At 43.6% G+C, this 17,345-nt stretch overlaps 1 protein-coding gene across 5 annotated transcripts in view; it reads left to right on the top strand.

The window, feature by feature from the left end:
- The window catches only part of aff2 (AF4/FMR2 family, member 2), a 384,792-nt gene that overhangs the window by 254,650 nt on the left and 112,797 nt on the right, over nucleotides 1-17,345 (top strand). For all 5 annotated transcript variants that reach the window (XM_067997310.1, XM_067997309.1, XM_067997311.1 and 2 more), the window contains one exon: nucleotides 3,210-3,261. In XM_067997310.1, coding sequence (XP_067853411.1) covers nucleotides 3,210-3,261 — 52 coding nt within the window. The remainder of the gene's footprint in view (nucleotides 1-3,209; nucleotides 3,262-17,345) is intronic.

The raw sequence follows: 17,345 nt of genomic DNA, 5'->3' as shown, positions 1-17,345 counted from the left end.
CACAGGCCAGGCTAGCCTCTCGCACATTCCCCACTGGTAAATCACAGGGGCTGAGTGAAACAGGAGAGGAGCCATTGTGAAGCTGTCAAGCTGAGGCAAGTTAAATGGGCTGAAGTGATAGCTCATGTTAACATGAGGCAGTCATCTCCAGTCAAACAAAGAGCCAGTGGAGGACAGTTAAAAGGCAATTTGGCACTGATGGGTGGTCGATTTAAAAAACACAAGAAAAAGAAGGAAAATAAAGAGGACGGGGCAATCCTGTCACTCGCAATTGAACGCACAGAGTCTGGGCTCTTTTTAAATTGACAAGGCTTCTTTGAGTATGGCCTGTACTAGCGGAGAGAATAGAATCATTTCTCCATGTAAATACAATGGGGGCAGGTGTCCCTGGGAGGCCCCGAGTGGTTGCATTTTGCCGCACAATGTTGATGTTGGCAGGTCTAAAGAGGAAGGCCTCATTCTTATCGCCGTTCCACCTATCGCTAATTTTCTCCACCCGGCCCCTCTTCCTTTATCTCTCACAGCAGGCAGGCGCATTACACAGGGAGGGGGTGACCCTGCCCCCAATGATTTGGAGCTGTAACCAGGCATGAACGCTGAAAGAGTAGAGAGCAGAACAGGTGGGAGATTCAAGGGGCTCCCAACGCGACGATCGGATTATTTTAATGCGTGAAAAAGCCCCGTGAATTATCAGCTCCTCCCAGTGCGAGACTGGAGGTCGGCAATCACCACAGTCGAGACAGTCGCAAACAAGTGGACGGGAGGAGACTTTGTCCTGTCTGTTTTCTGCCCCGCCGTTTAGAAAGATACTGAGATTTTAATGGTAAAAGCATGAATTTCGGCAAAACGTTCCTGGGAATAATTTCTTTTCATTTGCTCCTCGTTTAAGGACCATTTTTGTCGTTTCATCCTGTGCGGGGGAAAAAAAAAAGTAGGGAATAATAAGTAAGAGGCAACTAATTAAACACACTTGCCGATCGTGAGGTAAATAACCACAGAATCACCTTGCTGTTTTAGCTGTAATTACACTAATTACTTCAGCGCCAGAAAAAAATCCGGCGCAGGCAAGTTATTCGTGCTGTTCCAGCGACCAGGTAGAACTGCCGGGGATACTTGGCGTGAGTTAGGCTGACACAGGGAGCACAGAGATGCATCCAACTCTTCATTCCTGGCCTCCTCAGTCACAGCAAAAGACAGTGGTGACGGGCCTGCTCTCTGCAGGATGAGAGCACACAGCCAGACTGCAATCTGAAGTGACTGCAGTTCAGTTGATTTTTTTTGTGTGTAACCTTAATCTCCTGTTAATTGTTTCGTAACGAGTGGCACTTCAGTCTCAATCCTACCTTGTGTAATTGAATTAGAAATCCCTCCCCTCTTTAATCCAGTCCTTTCCCCTGCTGAGTAAAGCCTGTGCTAACATTTGATTAGCTTACAAACAGATTCATGCTTCTGTGCTGCCCACTTTATTTGCTGGCAGTTTCATCGTGAAATTGTGTGTTTGTTTTTTTTTTATTTAAATGGCAAGTAGTTAGTGTGCTTGAAATCAGAGACAAGACCAGATAAAATGGCCAGGCTTTATTACGGATGGTTCGATTTGTGTTACTACAGTACACCATATCACAGCACTTAACACTAAGTAAAATTACAAGCTTTCGGAGGCTTTCTCCTTCGTCAGGTGAGTCTCCTGATGAAGGAGAAAGCCTCCGAAAGCTTGTGATTTTCAAATAAAACAGTTGGACTATAACCTGGTGTTGTAAGATTCCTTACATTTGTCAACCCCAGTCCATCACCGGCATCTTCCCATCATAAGTAAAATTAGGCAGGAGCTGTAATATATTAGTGCTGCCTGTTGTGGATCAGATGAAAAACTAAATACAAACAATTGCTGTGACCTAATCTCCTGTGTCGGATCATTCCAAAGCATCTAGTGATGTCAGAGCTGTTGCACAAAGGTCACTGGGACCTGTATGGATTACCTCTTTGTCCATGATCCCTATGCAAACCAAATATCTGAAAGCATCACTACAAGTGGTCAGTAAATAGCCGAGGAATGCGCCAACATTTCATTGCCTACATTTCACTCAGTCAGACAGAGACTAAACATTCATCATCGCCCTGTCAAATTTTCAAGGCAAGCGTTCCTGGTTCAGTCTGTTTCCTCTTGGGTTAGGAGCATAGAAACAGGAGTAGGCCATTCAGCCCCTCGAGCCTGTTCCGCCATTCTTTTAGATCATGGCTGATCTGTATCTCAATTCCAGTCATCCGCCTTGGTTCCGTAACCCTTAACACCCTTACCTAACAAAACTCTATCAGTCTCAGTATTGACATTTTTAATTGACCCCCAGCGTCAAAAGCTTTTTGGGGGAGAGAGTTGGAGACTTCCAATACCCTTTGTGTGAAGAAGTGTTTCCTGACATCACCCCTCAATGGCCTAGCTCTAATTTTAAGTTTATGCTCTCTTGTTCTGGACTCCCCCCGCCCCCAACAGAGGAAATAACTACCATATCAACACCTTTAATCATCTTAAACTTGCCGATTAGATCACCCTTTATTCTTCAATACTCAAGGGTTCGTCCCTTGCTCTGTGTCTAAGAAGAACAAGAGCAACAACTTGCATTTATATAGCACCTTTAACGTCGTAAAATGTCCCAAGACACTTCACAGGAGCGTTATCAAACAAAATTTGACACATAAGGAGATATTAGGGCATGTGACCAAAAGCTTGGTCAAAGGGGTAGGTTTTAAGGAGCATCTTAAAGAAGGAGCTTGGTCAAAGAGGTAGGTTTTAAGGAGCATCTTATAAGAGAGAGGCGGGGAGGTTTAGGGAGGGAATCCAGAACCTAGGGCCAAGGCAGCTGAAGGCATGGCCGCCAGTGGGGGGGGGGGGGGCAATTTAAATGGAGGATGCGCAAGAGGCAAGAATTGGAGGAGCGCAGAGATCTCGGAGGGGTGTAGGGCTGGAGGAGGTTACAGCTGTTAATGTAGTAAAATGTCCCAAGGCGCTTCACAGGAGCGATTATCAAACAAAAGACAACAGGGATACTGAGTCCTGGTGCAGAAGGCCAGGATGGGCCAACATACTTTGATGCTGATTAAACCAGGTTCTGGCTCCTACAAAATGTGCTGAGTTTAACCCGTTGAATGCAGCAACCAGTTCTGAGCAACAATTTTAACACACGATTGCTTATCTTTACTTTTTCATCTTGCAGAATGCTGGAGGATGACCTGAAGCTCAGCAGTGACGAGGATGACAGTGAACAGGTAAACACAACAACAACTATTTGCATTTATATGGCGCCTTTAACATGGTAAAATGCCTCAAGGCGCTTCACAGGAGCGTTATCAGACATAAATCTGACACTGAGCCACGTAAGGAGATATTAGGACAGGTGACCGAAAGCTTGGTCAAAGAGATAGGTTTTAAGGAGCGTCTTAAAGGAGGAGAGAGAGGTAGAGAGTTTTAGGGAGGGAATTCCAGACCTTAGGGCCTAGACAGGTGAAGGCACGGCCGCCAATGGTGGGACGAAGGAAATCGGGGCGCCAAAGAGGACAGAATTGGAGGAATGCAGAGTTCACAAAGGGTTGTAGAGCTGGAGAAGGTTTCAGAGATAGGGAGGGGTGCTGCTGTGAAACATATGGGTAGCACTTCTAACTAATAGCATAATAGTTAATGCATCAACAATGCACTTACCAGCTAACAGAATGTTGCCATACGCAAACACCCACCAGCATTCTGGGGTTGGTCTTGGGATCCATCACCAGGATACAGGTTGCTCAGCCCAATGCACCTCACCCAGTGGTAGAACATAGGAAAATGATGGACAGGAAAAGACCGACTGATCCATCCAGCCTGGCCCGCACAGTCGTGATGCCTTTTGCATCACAATACAATCATTCCCCACTGAACCAGAGCCATGTAATCTCCTGGGAGAGGCAAAAAAGAAGGTTAAAAACACAGGCCAATTAGAGGGGGAAAAAATGGAAAATTCCTCTCCGACCCCCCTCCCCCCCCCCCCCATCCCCCTTTCAGGCGATCGAAACGAGTCCAGGAGACGAAGTTGGCCCTGATTTACGTTACAGGATAACCTGCCTCTTGTACAAGGTGATCTCCGCCCCAAACAGAAACAGGTCCAGCTCTCGCTTGAAGGAATTCAGTGAATCGGCGTCCACCGTGTGAGTCGGCAGCCTGTTGCAGAGGTCCACTGTTCTCTGGGAAAAGAAAAACCGCCTTTATCCAACCTAGTTCTGCCCTTACATAACTTGTAAACCTGACCGCCCGGTCCTCCCTAACCTATTCAGTTGAAACAATTAGTCAACATAAACACAATCTTCAACTAGACCCATCTGCTTCGATTCCAGTCCTTGCTGTTTCCCCATATCCTTTATAGTCCCTGTATCCTTTCCCCCTAACTTTTTTGCTGGTGAGCAAAATCAATTTCAATGACAAACAGTAAGCCAATTGCAGTTATCACTCTGGGCATAGGTGCTCTTTGCAAACCGAACCCATGGTAGTTCCTTGGCGCAACATTGCCTAGGGTTGAGAAAGGTTGCTGTTGGTTTAGCTAGTTAAGACCTGCTAACTAAAAGTGTTTTTTTTTGTGAAGACCTGTATGATGTTGCCTTTGTTTAAATTCCAAACCAGAAGGTAAGTCACTTGAGATCAAAATAAGATCCCAATGTTGTATGGTTATATTGTTGTCCATGAATCCTTGAGAGTGTAACATATCGAATATTAGCTTCCTGGGTGTGAGCTTCATGGTTGTAACTTAGCTGAGGCATTTGGATGATGCATAAATCTCAGGAGTAAAGCTTCAGCAGCTTCTAAACATTGTCTGAACCGAGAGGTTGAACTGTGTCCTTGAACTCCTTGTCAGGTATCAGTTATTTCTCTGATACATACTATTTTTCTGGAGTTATTTGCAGTCCTTAGTTTGAGCTGTCGCTGAGGATTGCTGGTGGAATTGTGATTTAGACTAGAATACTGATGTCAGATCATGATATAACCAGGGTGCTTTTTGCCAGTAGATTCAGAAGGGTGTTATTTTACAGAGCACGGAAGAGGCACATTTGAGAATGTGTGAGATACTTAACCTCCACTTATATCCAACAGGAATATTAGGTCGTGCAAAATGGCTGCCCCATTTACCCACATAACAGCAATAACTCCACAATGCAATTCATTCTGTGTGAAGTGCTTTGGGATGTTTCTGAGAGATGTGATAAGGGCTATGTTCTTTCAAGTTCTTTCTTTAGGTTAGAGATTACTGTTGCCGCTAGAAGTGGATGAACTCTTAGTGTTTGTATGACGTTCTTCTGTCCACCAGTTTAATGGAGCTGTTAACCTATTTATATCTAAATGGCACCAACATTCTTTTCTCGTCTAAAAATGTATTGTTATGACTCTTTTTCTTTCCCCTTCTCCTCTCTTAAATTCAGTGGTATGTTGCGATATTCATCCGAGTGGTCATTTATGTTTAAGCCCAGACATTGAAGGTTGATGGGCTTTTTGACTATATGGGCATCACAGCCGAGGCCAATCCAGTCCTCGTCAACCATCCACACTATCTACCAAGGGTACTGGATAATGTTCAGCAATAGGTGATATGACAGAAGTGTTTAAAATTATGAACGGAAGGGACAGGGAGGATAGAAACAGACAGTTTCCAATTGTTGAGGGGGTCAAGAACGAGGGATCATACAAGAATCTCTTGCATTACAAGATTAAATGCAAGAGATTTGGAACAGAGGGCAGGAGAAACTTTTTTTTTTACACCGAGAGTTGCGAGGCTGTGGAATTCGCTTCCAGGGTTAGTGGTTGAGGCAGAAACTGTTATCAACATTCAAGATTCTATTTGGTGTCAACGTTGGCTCTTTGCGTAGCACTCTTGCTTGTGAGTCGGAAGGGTGTGGGTTCAAGCTCCACTCTACAGACTCAAGGATATCATCTAAGATGACACTTCAGATGAGATATGTATGGAAGAGGGAGGCTGTTTGGCCCATCTATCTTATTCTTTCCCAGTAACCAAAGTTCTCCTCGGTGACTCAAGGGCCTTGATATTAAGGGGGGTGGTTAAAGAGTTAAGTAAGGGGAACACATCGCCTGTCGCCTTTTTTACGGCGGTGGATATCATGGTGACCCGAGTGTCCCACTGTGGAGGGACGGGACACTTCATTAACATATTTAAATCGGGGTCCTACAGTGCAATCGGGAGACCGATTTAAAATTGACCGTTGCTGCGCGGGTTTCCCAGGGGCCGGGGGGGGGGAAACCCGGCAGTGAAAGGGAGGCGGGAGCTGCCAGCTCCACAAGGTAACTGCCTCGTTGCCCTATGCTGAAGGCTATTCCGGGTATTGATCACTTCCTGGTGGGAAGAAGTGCTTCCCGACAGTCGCCCTGATTTGGCCTTTCACCAGTTTGTATCTCCGTCACCCTTGGTTTCATCTGAAATAGCGCTTTCAGGATTAACCCTTTCTATTCCACTTCGGTTTCATAAATAATCCACGATATGGACGGAATAACTGAATGGCAATATTTTATGAACCGTGCAAACCAGTACACCACAAACTCTCAATTACAGTCTGTTTGAAGACGGTAGGGAAATGAGTTAACAGTCCTGCTGCCACACAGCAATTTTAAAGTGTGGCAATGTGACTTAACAATGAACTGACTACAAAATCTCAAAACATTTCCAGAATATTACTTCTTATAAATAATTAACACGTTTCCAAACGGTGTCAGGCAAGTGTTTTAGATCAATCTTTAAAGCATTGGTGAATTTGTCCCCTTTATTTCAATGGAATAAAGGCAGCTGGGAGAGAGAGGGGGGTTGAATGGATCTCACTGGGAGCACTCTTGTATCTACCCATCTTAAATGTATTTTTTTTCCCCAACCATGCCCTGAAGGGGATGGTCCCTGAATTCAAAGTGAGAGTCCATGATTTGATATTAAATCATAGGCGAGGGCTGTTGCTTTTGGTGACCTGCACTTTGCTCTGGAAGATTAGCCAGAGGCTTGGAGGAGCACCACAGACCTGATCATTCAGCAAAGCAACTATGCTCACCTCTCTCCGTCTGCAGCTGCTTCGGGGAGGAGAGACTCAAACAGATTATGGACACTGGGGCTCTGAAAGGCATACAATTAACCAGAGCGGGGAGATGAGGAGACTGAAAGGGCGGTAGAAGCAGATTCAACAGTAACTTTCAAAAGGGAATTGGATAAGTACTTGAAAAGGAAAAAATTTGCAGGGCTGTGGGGAAAGAGCAGGGGCGAGTGGGATTAACTGGATAGCTCTTTCAAAGAGCCAGCACAGGCACAATGGGCCGAATGGCCTCCTTCTGTGCTGTGTGATTCTATGAATTATTATAGCACCAACTCAAATCTCTCAGAATCATCCCACTGTGCATCATATACAATGAATCGCTCTGTAGTGGAGTGACAAGTGATATGTGGGCAAATGCTGCAGCCAGTTTATACACAGGCAGATCCCACAAACAAAGACCAGTTGGAGGTGTTGCCCAAAGAACTCCCAGCTCTTCTTCGAATAGTGCCATGGGCTCTTCAGCTTGCAGCTGAGCTGCAGGTTTAGCATCTGCTCCGAAGGGCGGCACCTCAGACGATGCAGCACTCCCTCAGCACTGCACTGTGTGCCAGCTTAGTTTACGTGCTCCAGTCCTGGTGCGGGACTTTTGACTCAGAGGTGAGCATCCTGCCAACTGAGCCAAGTTGGCATTCAAACCTGGTAAAGGATCCCGATGGCACTTCTGAGAAGGTGCCATCCTGCAAAGCAGCATAACTACAGATTGGCACTATTTGCTATTTTCTCACAACCTAGCTTGCGGGCTAAAGATCTGCTTGTAGCAGTGCGTGCAGGAACAGGCATGGCTGATTCTCCGGACTCGTTCCAGTGACGGACGAGGATTGTATCCTGCTTCCCGAGAAATACCATCTCCTCGAACTGGGGGAACATGACCTCTTTCAGACCTGGGACTTCCTTTCCATGCAGACTGAGTCTTGTGGGTCTCACAGAGCCTGTCGGCTAGGATTATGGAACTTTCCGATAGCTACACGGTTAGGCGGCGATTTTGCAAACATACCAACAATGACGGACAGGTCCATCCAGCCTGTCCCGCACAAATTGTGATACTTTGTGCATCACAATCTATACACTCCCCACCCCATCTGAAAACCATGTGATCTCTTGGGAGAGGTGAAAAAAAACAGATAAAAAAAACCCCAGGCCGATTTGGGAGGAAAAAAATCTCGGAAATTCCTCTCCGACCCCTTTAGGCGATCGGAACTAGTCCAGGAGATCACCGTGGCCCTGATAATTCTATACATTACCTGCCTTTTGTACGAGGTGATCTCCACCCCAGCCAGAAACAGGTCCAGCTCTCGCTTGAAGGAATTCAACGAATTGGCGTCCACCGCACGAGCCGGCAGCCTGTTCCAGAGGCCCACTATCCTCTGGGGAAAGAACCATCTCCTGACATCTAACCTCGATCTGGCCTTTTACAACTTAGAATTGTGACCCCTTGTCCCCCCTAACCTATTTAATTGGAAATTTAGCTGCTTGAGAAGTGTGAGAGGAGCTTTTCTCCAGATATGTCCCGATCACGTGGCCTTCTTTGATTCCTGGTGATAATTCCTGGTTTTACTGAATCTTCCATTTTAATTGGCGGTTGTTAAATTCTACAAAAATAAAGGCACTTAACCTTTCTCGTCATAAAAAAGAAGGGGGGAAATGTCACCCAGAGACTTCACCACTTATAATTAAGAAGAGGGAAGCTCAGAGAATATACCTTGCTATCTGTGCACAAGCTACAGCGTTAGGCTTTATTGTACATGACATTTACAACAGCTGCAGGAACCCCATTAAATGCACATTCCTCTTTTATTTATTTGTGAGTTAGTGTAGAGCTTCAAATGATAGGAAATCAAAGGGTAGGTCTGGAATCAATTTTCATTTATTACGAAGAAGCTGTTATTGATGCCGTGCTGGCTGCTCTGTAACAGTTGTCTGGGCACAAAACCTTTGTCCAGTGACCTCAATACAAATGAGCACAGAAACACATAGCTGTTCTCAACACGATTGTCTCACAATGCATCACCTCAAAAGAGCGTCCAATAAATATCAATCGAATACATATTTGAGGGTTACATATATTTCACTTGGAGGACCTCAGATACGTCGGCGTTTGTAAAGAGATACCATACCCAAGGTAAATTGGAGATAACTGTCAGCTTTGAAGATCTGAGGAGGACATAAATCAATTTAATTATAGTCAGCATCTGTTCTTACAATTTACTGTAATTCACATCGATCTTGCTGGCTTCCTCTCGCTTTAATGAATGTAGCAAAACAGAAGGAAACCTTTAAGCATCCCCTTTCTAAATGTATATGTGCCATGTCATTAGCCTAACAGAAAAAAGCTGTGGGCACAGACCACTAATGTAGGGACACACATTGAAATGGCGTCCTCAGCTAATCTGCTAACGAGAAAATGATTGGACTTGACATCGACATAAGATTCACGCAGAAGGAATATATCAGAGTTTTATTCACCATTTAATGAGCAGTGTGGTATGCACTTTTCCCCATGTATATGAAATTTACTTTACATTACTTAGGAGTTTGAGTTAGGAAATTACTATCCAAATAGTGCGAAGTCTGAACTCTGCTAATCTGACACCATAAATTGTCTTTGATTAATTTGATTTGGTGCCGCAGATGAAGATAATCTTTTTGGTTCTCCTGCTGGGAATGGCATATTTCACAGTTTACATTCTGACACAAATTCCAGAAGAAGGCTCTGATCACACCTCTGGCAATAATGGGTCATGTCTCAACAAGATGCCAAGAGTCTTGCTCTGCGCCTTCGTGTCTGATAGATAAAATGGCCCTACAAATGGTTGCTACAAATTCTTTTCGTCCCTGAGATTGAAACTCCAGTATTTTGTATGTGTCATTATTGACTCCCCATTAGAGGTGAATCCTCATCATCCTTACGAGGTACCTTCTTGTATATATCCACATTGGATATGTGTTGATGTATTTGACAATGTCAAGTCATCTCATATACATGACAAGATAATTTGAAAGTGAAATTGAGAAAATGTCCGTACAGCACAAAAGACACATTTATCTGGCACACTGACTTGCCACAAGCTATCAACGTGGTGACACTTTGACACGTATTAGCCCCATGATTAACCCATGCTGTGTTTAGTTCTGGGCAGCGGCACCTCAGGAAGGATATACTGGCCTTGGACGGGGTGCAGCACAGATTCACCAGAATGATACTGGCGCTAAAAGCGTTAAATTATGAGGGCAGGTTGCATAGACTGGGCTTGTATTCCCTTGAGTGTAAAACATTAAGGGGTGATCTAATTGAGATGTTTAAGATGATTGAAGAAGTTGATAGGGTAGATGGAGAGAAACTATTTCCTCAGGTTGGGGGGGTCCACAACAAGGGGGGCATGACCGTAAAATTAGAGCTCGGCCGTTCAGGGCTGATGTCAGGAAGCATTTCTGCACACAAAGGGTAGTGGAAATCTGGAACTCAGTCCCCAAAAAGCTGTTGAGGCTGGAGTCAGTGGAAAATTTCAAAACTGGGATTGATAGATTTTTGTTAGGCAAGGGTATTAAGGGATACGGAACGGGTAGATGGAGTTAAGATACAGATCAGCCATAATCTAATTGAATGGTGGAGCAAGCTCGAGGAGCTGAATGGCCTCCTCCTGTTCCTAATATTACTATATTCCTATAATTCACCCTGATTTACAAATCCCTCCACGGCCTTGTCCAACTGTCACTGCCTCCATCCCTACATCTCAGTTTGCATCCTCTGCTCTTCTGAGTCTGGACCAATCTCCTCCCTCCATTATCCCCATCAGAGTTTACGACCTGTTCTCTGGTCTTCCTAAGGCCCTCCATCTTGCTACACCTCTCGCCATCTTCAAAAGCCTCTTCAAAACCTTTGTACACTTCTAACTTTCTGTGGCTCAGTGTCCAATCAGCCCTCTTTGAAGGCCTTTTGAGTACGATGGTTTAGTGGTTATGTTACTAGACTAGGAAGCCAGGATTGATAATCTAGTAGAACGTGAGTTCAAATCCTACCTTGAGAATTTGAATTCAGTTTTAAAAATCTGGAAATAAAACGCTGGTGTTGGTAAAAGTGACCATGAAGCTGTCGGATTATCGTAAAAACCCAACTGCTTCACTAATGTCCTTTTAGGGAAGGAAACCTGCTGTCCTTACCCGGTCTGGGCCTATATGCGACTCCAGTCTCACACCAACGTGATTGACTCTTAACTGCCTAGCAAGCCCCTCAGTTTCTAGGGAAGCCAGCGTCGCCTACATCCAAAGAATCAATTTTTAAAAATGTTTTGCTACGTTAAAGGAGCATGTAAGTTGTTGACTCAAAAAGAGTCCTCCCTGATACTAGAGTAGAGGCAGATTATACCACTGGCTTCCAAAGATTTTATGAAAGCCAAGAATGGGCCCGATCACTTTATTCTCCATCAGTAAATGGGAACATCTGTGGCATTCTGCTATATCGGTGACTTCATAGAACGATGAACTGAGAAGCTCTTCAACCGATCAGAGTAATTGATCAATAACAAGTGGCCAAAGTGATGATCCAGGTGGAAAAGAAATCAACTGCTAGCAGTTAATTGTTCACCACAGCAAACAAATTAAGAGACAAATGTACTTGATTAATTAAATATTGATTGGACGCAGTGTCACTGTAGTGATCGACATCCTCAATGCTATCTATTTGAGGGTGAGTGTTAATCAGTGGAACACCTAAGGAGAAAAGTGCCCAGCCGTTGAGTGCACGGTTTTGGGTCAGGTTCCTTCCATTGAGTAAGTTCAGGTGGAGGGCCCACCATATAGTCTTTGGCTTCTACACAAGACGAGGAAGAGTTCTTATCGAAATGTTCAGCCAAGGAAGTGATTGCAGCAAGTGGCATCTCCTCTGACCACAAAAAAAAAGGCAAACGAAATAAGAACATTAAACTTACACTTTCATCGAATGGTTGCACAAGTATGAAATGCAACAGTGTCCAGGGGGAGTTAGTTGATGGGAACCTTTAAAAACAAGCCAGTTTCTGATAAATTAAACTGCCTTAGAATGCAGGCCGACTTTATTTTTCATTTGGTATTTATTTGGCTCTGACCCACACAGCAACAAAATTTGTCAATCTTAAAAATAGAAAGAAAACAACAAAGTAAAATCATGGCACAATGCCAGATTGGCAGTGATGGTTACCAGTGAAAAACATTTGCCTGCAATTAACCATCCATCTCTATTTTACCTTTGGTGGTAGTGCTGGAATAGTCTGCTGGGTCTACATGGAAACAGACTGGATATCTACGTTTCAGGCATGCGATTGAGGCTGTGAAATGTAGAATACTTTCCTTGTGGTGTAATTTGTTGCTGCTTTTCACTTGCTGCCCGCTCTCGATATCCTTCAATATTTCAAGGTATTACCTCCCTGCTGTTTCTCCTGCATTTCCAGTTACCTCTTTTTTTATCCTTGTAAAGATACAATAGCTACTCTTCAACAATCACATGAATATAAATGGAAATGAAAGGTTAACTTATCAAAGCTGTGTACTCTTTACATGGCTCTGGGGTAACGCTAGGTACAAAGGAGACTTTGATTGACTTTTCCATTATTTTTCATGGTTCATCATCACGGGTTCGGAAAAAAAAAAACACCCAATGGGACGGATTCCGACAACGTGACTTTAGATCCTGTGAAGACTTAGCGGATAGAGATTTCATTGCTCGCGTAAAAACCAAAAAAGCACAAAAAAAATTTCGACATGCATTAAATGTGATCTTCTTGGATATGCCTTGATTGAAGATTTGACTTGGGCTGCAGGATAATGGTGAAGATGATTGGGAGGCTTTTTTTTTATCTGATGGGTTAGATTTAGTGATCATAAGATAATCATTACAGTACAAACTGAGTGAAGATTGAATAAAGGAGATGGTTAAGCAACCTTGAACTTCATTTGCAGAATGTAGTCCCTTGATATTAGTCTTCTAAAAATCTTAAATGTGACAGGTTAATTGCACTTAGGTAAACTACTGTCTAAAACCTATCTAGCAGCATGGCAGTTTCATGAAATAAACAGTGCTTTCTGAATTGCAGTAAGGATTTCAGGCTGTTAAAATGATTTGATAGACTACATTTTTAGAGGCACTGAGCCAGCATGCCTCCCGGCTGTGTTGCTTAGCAACATTTTAATTCAAGAAGGATCAAAAAGACAAAATCCCTATGGAGTTGAAAACAGAAATAAGACTGCAGTTGACAGATGATATGAGTTGTTTCATATAATATACTGTGAAGATCACTGAGTTCTTTCATGAATGATAAATGGACTGTACACAGATCAATGAGTTCTGCAATAAACTGGAACCACGGTCCATATCTGAGGCAGCACAGGTTGCATAGCAGAGAAGGCACTAGGAGATTTAGTCATTTGGACAATTTGTGTGTTTCGTCATTACAAAGTGTGAGGGGAAGTAACTGCTAACATTTGGCTACCTCTTGACTTTTTTTAATACGATCTACGTAAAACCACATCTAACCGCTCAGTCACTTTTACATGACTTCAACACTTTGACGCTTAAAAATAGATGGAACTCAGTCATTAATTTCGAAACGTTGCCCCGGTCCTTGAGTGATGATATCGCAGTAAAGTGATCACTCACCCGTGTTTGGTGTGCCTTCAAAGCAGGGCCACGTTAAAAGTATCACAGGAGCAAATGTGCGATGTGTGGGATTTTTGGGGCTTTCCTAAAGCAAATCCTAAAACAACCCAAGACTTTGTCTGTTTACATCGAGCTACGATTTCACAGCTCGGATTTCAGACCTACAGTAAATGATCTTTCAGTATTTTCTTATTTATTTCTGAGTGAAAAAAGCAACTGGAACAGTATTAGGTGTCTTGCATTATTGGCCCAGAAATTGCTGAAGCGAGGCATTAATTGGACTTTTTACCTCATCCTTCAGATCGCACAATATTCACGCCACAAATTGCTGGAAGTGCGAGCTGATAATAGCTCAGTGAGGGGAAGAGGCACCTGGGACCTTGGTGAATGTCCGGTCCAATGGTCTATCTCCTTAACCAATGAAACTTAAAAGGGTAGAGAAAGAAACAGAGCGAATGATGGAGAAGGAAATAGGGAGAGAACCAAACCAGAGTCAAATTAGATACAGAGAGAGGAGGAAAGGAGGAGAGTGGATTAAAAGAGAGATAAAATCGAGACAAAAAGGAACATAGGAACAGGAGTAGGCCATTCAGCCCCTCGTGCCTGCTCCGCCATTTGATAAGATCATGGCTGATCTGTGATCTAACTCCATATACCTGCCTTTGGCCCATATCCCTTAATACCTTTGGTTGCCAAAAAGCTATCTATCTCAGATTTAAATTTAGCAATTGAGCTGGTATCAATTGCCATTTGCAGAAGAGAGTTCCAAACTTCTACCATCCTTTGTGTGTAGAAATGTTTTCTAATTTCACTCCTGAAAGATCTGGCTCTAATTTTTAGACTGTGCCCCCTACTCCTAGAATCCCCAACCAGGGGAAATAGTTTATCTCTATCCACCCCATCTGTTCCCCTTAATATCTTGTAAACTTTGATCAGATCACCCCTTAACCTTCTAAACTCCAGAGAATACAACCCCAATTTGTGTAATCTCTCCTCGTAACTTAACCCTCGAAGTCCGGGTATCATTCTAGTAAACCTACGCTGCACTCCTTCCAAGGCCAATATGTCCTTCCGAAGGTGCGGTGCCCAGAACTGCTCACAGTACTCCAGGTGTGGTCTAACCAGGGTTTTGTACAGCTGCAGCATAACTTCTGCCCCCTTGTACTCCAGTCCTCTAGATATAAAGGCCAGCATTCCATTAGCCTTCTTGATTATTTTCTGCACCTGTTCATGACACTTCAATGATCTATGTACCTGAGCCTTAAGTCCCTTTGGACATGCACTGTTTTTAACTTTTTACCATTTAGAAAGTACCCTGTTCTATCCTTTTTTGATCCAAAGTGGTTGACCGCACATTTGTCTACATTGAATTCCATTTGCCACAGTTTTGCCCATTCACCTAATCTATCAATATCCCTTTGTAATCTTATGTTTTCATCTACACTGCTTACAATGCCACCAATCTTTGTGTCATCGGCAAACTTAGATAAATAACATTTAAAAATTTAAAAAAACCTCTAGAAACAAATTACTACCTGCGGGAGTGAGACTCCACAATTTCAACTGTTCCCTTTCTGGCTCTCCAAGGTTGAGTGGCATATCAGGACCATAAATCACATCATTAACAGGGTCCTTATGACACGAATTACCAGCCCGAAATGGCTGTGGCGAGATTCATTCGTATTAATGGCGCAAATCCAGCAATTTCATGACACGCAATGAACGTCACTGGGGAGGCTTACGGGGAGATGCTCATTTTTTTGTTTGCGAGGCTACCGGCAAATCATCCAACAATTTGTGGAGAATCAGAACTCACGCGTACCTCATCCTGGCCACAAATTGCTGGATTTTTTTGCGAAATTGGTAAAAGTTTGCCAGTAGCAACCAGGCTTAATTACTGCCATTTAAAAATTGCACACTCAGAGCTCCACTTTGCAAAAAGTCACGACAACAGTACGGTGAGTTAATTATGCCACTAATTTGCCTACGTAACAACTGCGACTGCACTTCAAAAAGTAACTCATTGGCTGTGAAGCACTCTGGGATGTCCTGAGGTCGCAGAAGGCGCTGATGTAAATGGAGGTCCTTTCTTAATTTGTTTTTGTGTTGGCGTTAACTTTGAATGTACACGGGTTTATAAAATAAACCACCTGCATTACAAATACTTTCTCATGCTCGGTTCTAATGTACAGTTCTTGCTCCAAATACATTGCACCAAAAGGGCAAATAGTAAAACACCACTAGGAAATAATTTGGTGCATCATCATAACTGGGGTAAGGGCAGCTGCTCCTGAGAGAGGACTGCATCTGCATTTTATTCTGACAGATTTAATTTGAATGATATATATTTTTAATGACTGCCTATTTACAGTTGCTTTCAGCAGGTGTAACAAAAACATTTATTTGTAGCAATACTCATTCCCCCCCATCAACCTCCCAGAAATACATTAATGAGTTTTTTTTATGCCAGAATGCCTCTTCTTCACTGGCAGTTTGGAGCTGTGATAAATCCCTTGTGCCATTATTAACGAAGCATCTGAAAATAATCAACTGATCCAAAATAAAAGCGCAGAAGGAAAGCACCAAATATTACTTACACTGCTGCAGCCATTTTGAAACCTAGGTCCCAAAAAGTTCAACTTAAAATAAAAGAAAGAACTTGCATTTATTTGGCACCTTTCATGACCTCAGGACGTCCCAAAGCGCTTTACAGCCAATGAAGTACTTTTGAAGTGTAATCACTGTTGTAATGTAGGAAACGTGGCAGCCAATTTGCACACAGCAAGCTCCCACAGACAGCAATGAGATAATGACCTGATCATCTGTTTTTTTTTAGTGATGTTGGTTGAGGGATAAATATTGGCCCCATGACACCGGGGAGAACTCCCCTGCTCTTCTTCAAAATAGTGCCATGGGATCTTTTATGTCCGTCTCATCTCAGTTTAACATCTCATCCGAAATACGTCATCTCTAACAGTGCAACGCTGCCTCAGCACTGCACTGGGAGTGTCAGCCCGGATTATGTATTGAAGTCACTGGAGTGGGATTTGAACTCGCAACCTTCTGACCCGAAAGGCAAGAGTGCTACCCACTGAGCCACGGCTGACACCAAAATATAAGACAGGAAATTACGATTCACAATATTACAGCTGAAATAATTGCTAGCCAATAGTATTCATCTCTCTGTGTTGTCACACACCTGTATGCACAAAGCACTCAGTCAGATCCTTTTGAAACACTTGCGCACTGCGCTCCTGACAACAGATTCCTGAAGTACGGGTCTGCTCAGCCCGGATAACAGGATTCGCTACGTCTCAGTGGTTTTACAGTTGACCCACTGCCACCTGGGCCAGGCCCACATTTCAGGAGCCCATGGCAACACTGCTGATCTCATGCAACATAAAAACACGTTGGGCCCAGAAATTCGTTGATGCCACCGCCTGTTTCACTGGAACGTAAAACGGGCACCTAAGTGTCCAATATGGCGGGCGGCATAGAATCATAGAATCATAGAAGTTACAACATGGATATAGGCCCTTCGGCCCAACATGTCCATGTCGCCCAGTTTATACCACTAAGCTAGTCCCAATTGCCTGCACTTGGCCCATATCCCTCT

The sequence above is a fragment of the Heptranchias perlo genome, chromosome 15 (assembly GCF_035084215.1).
Source record: "Heptranchias perlo isolate sHepPer1 chromosome 15, sHepPer1.hap1, whole genome shotgun sequence".
NCBI lineage: Eukaryota > Metazoa > Chordata > Chondrichthyes > Hexanchiformes > Hexanchidae > Heptranchias > Heptranchias perlo.
This window is presented reverse-complemented; position numbering and strand designations above follow the sequence as displayed.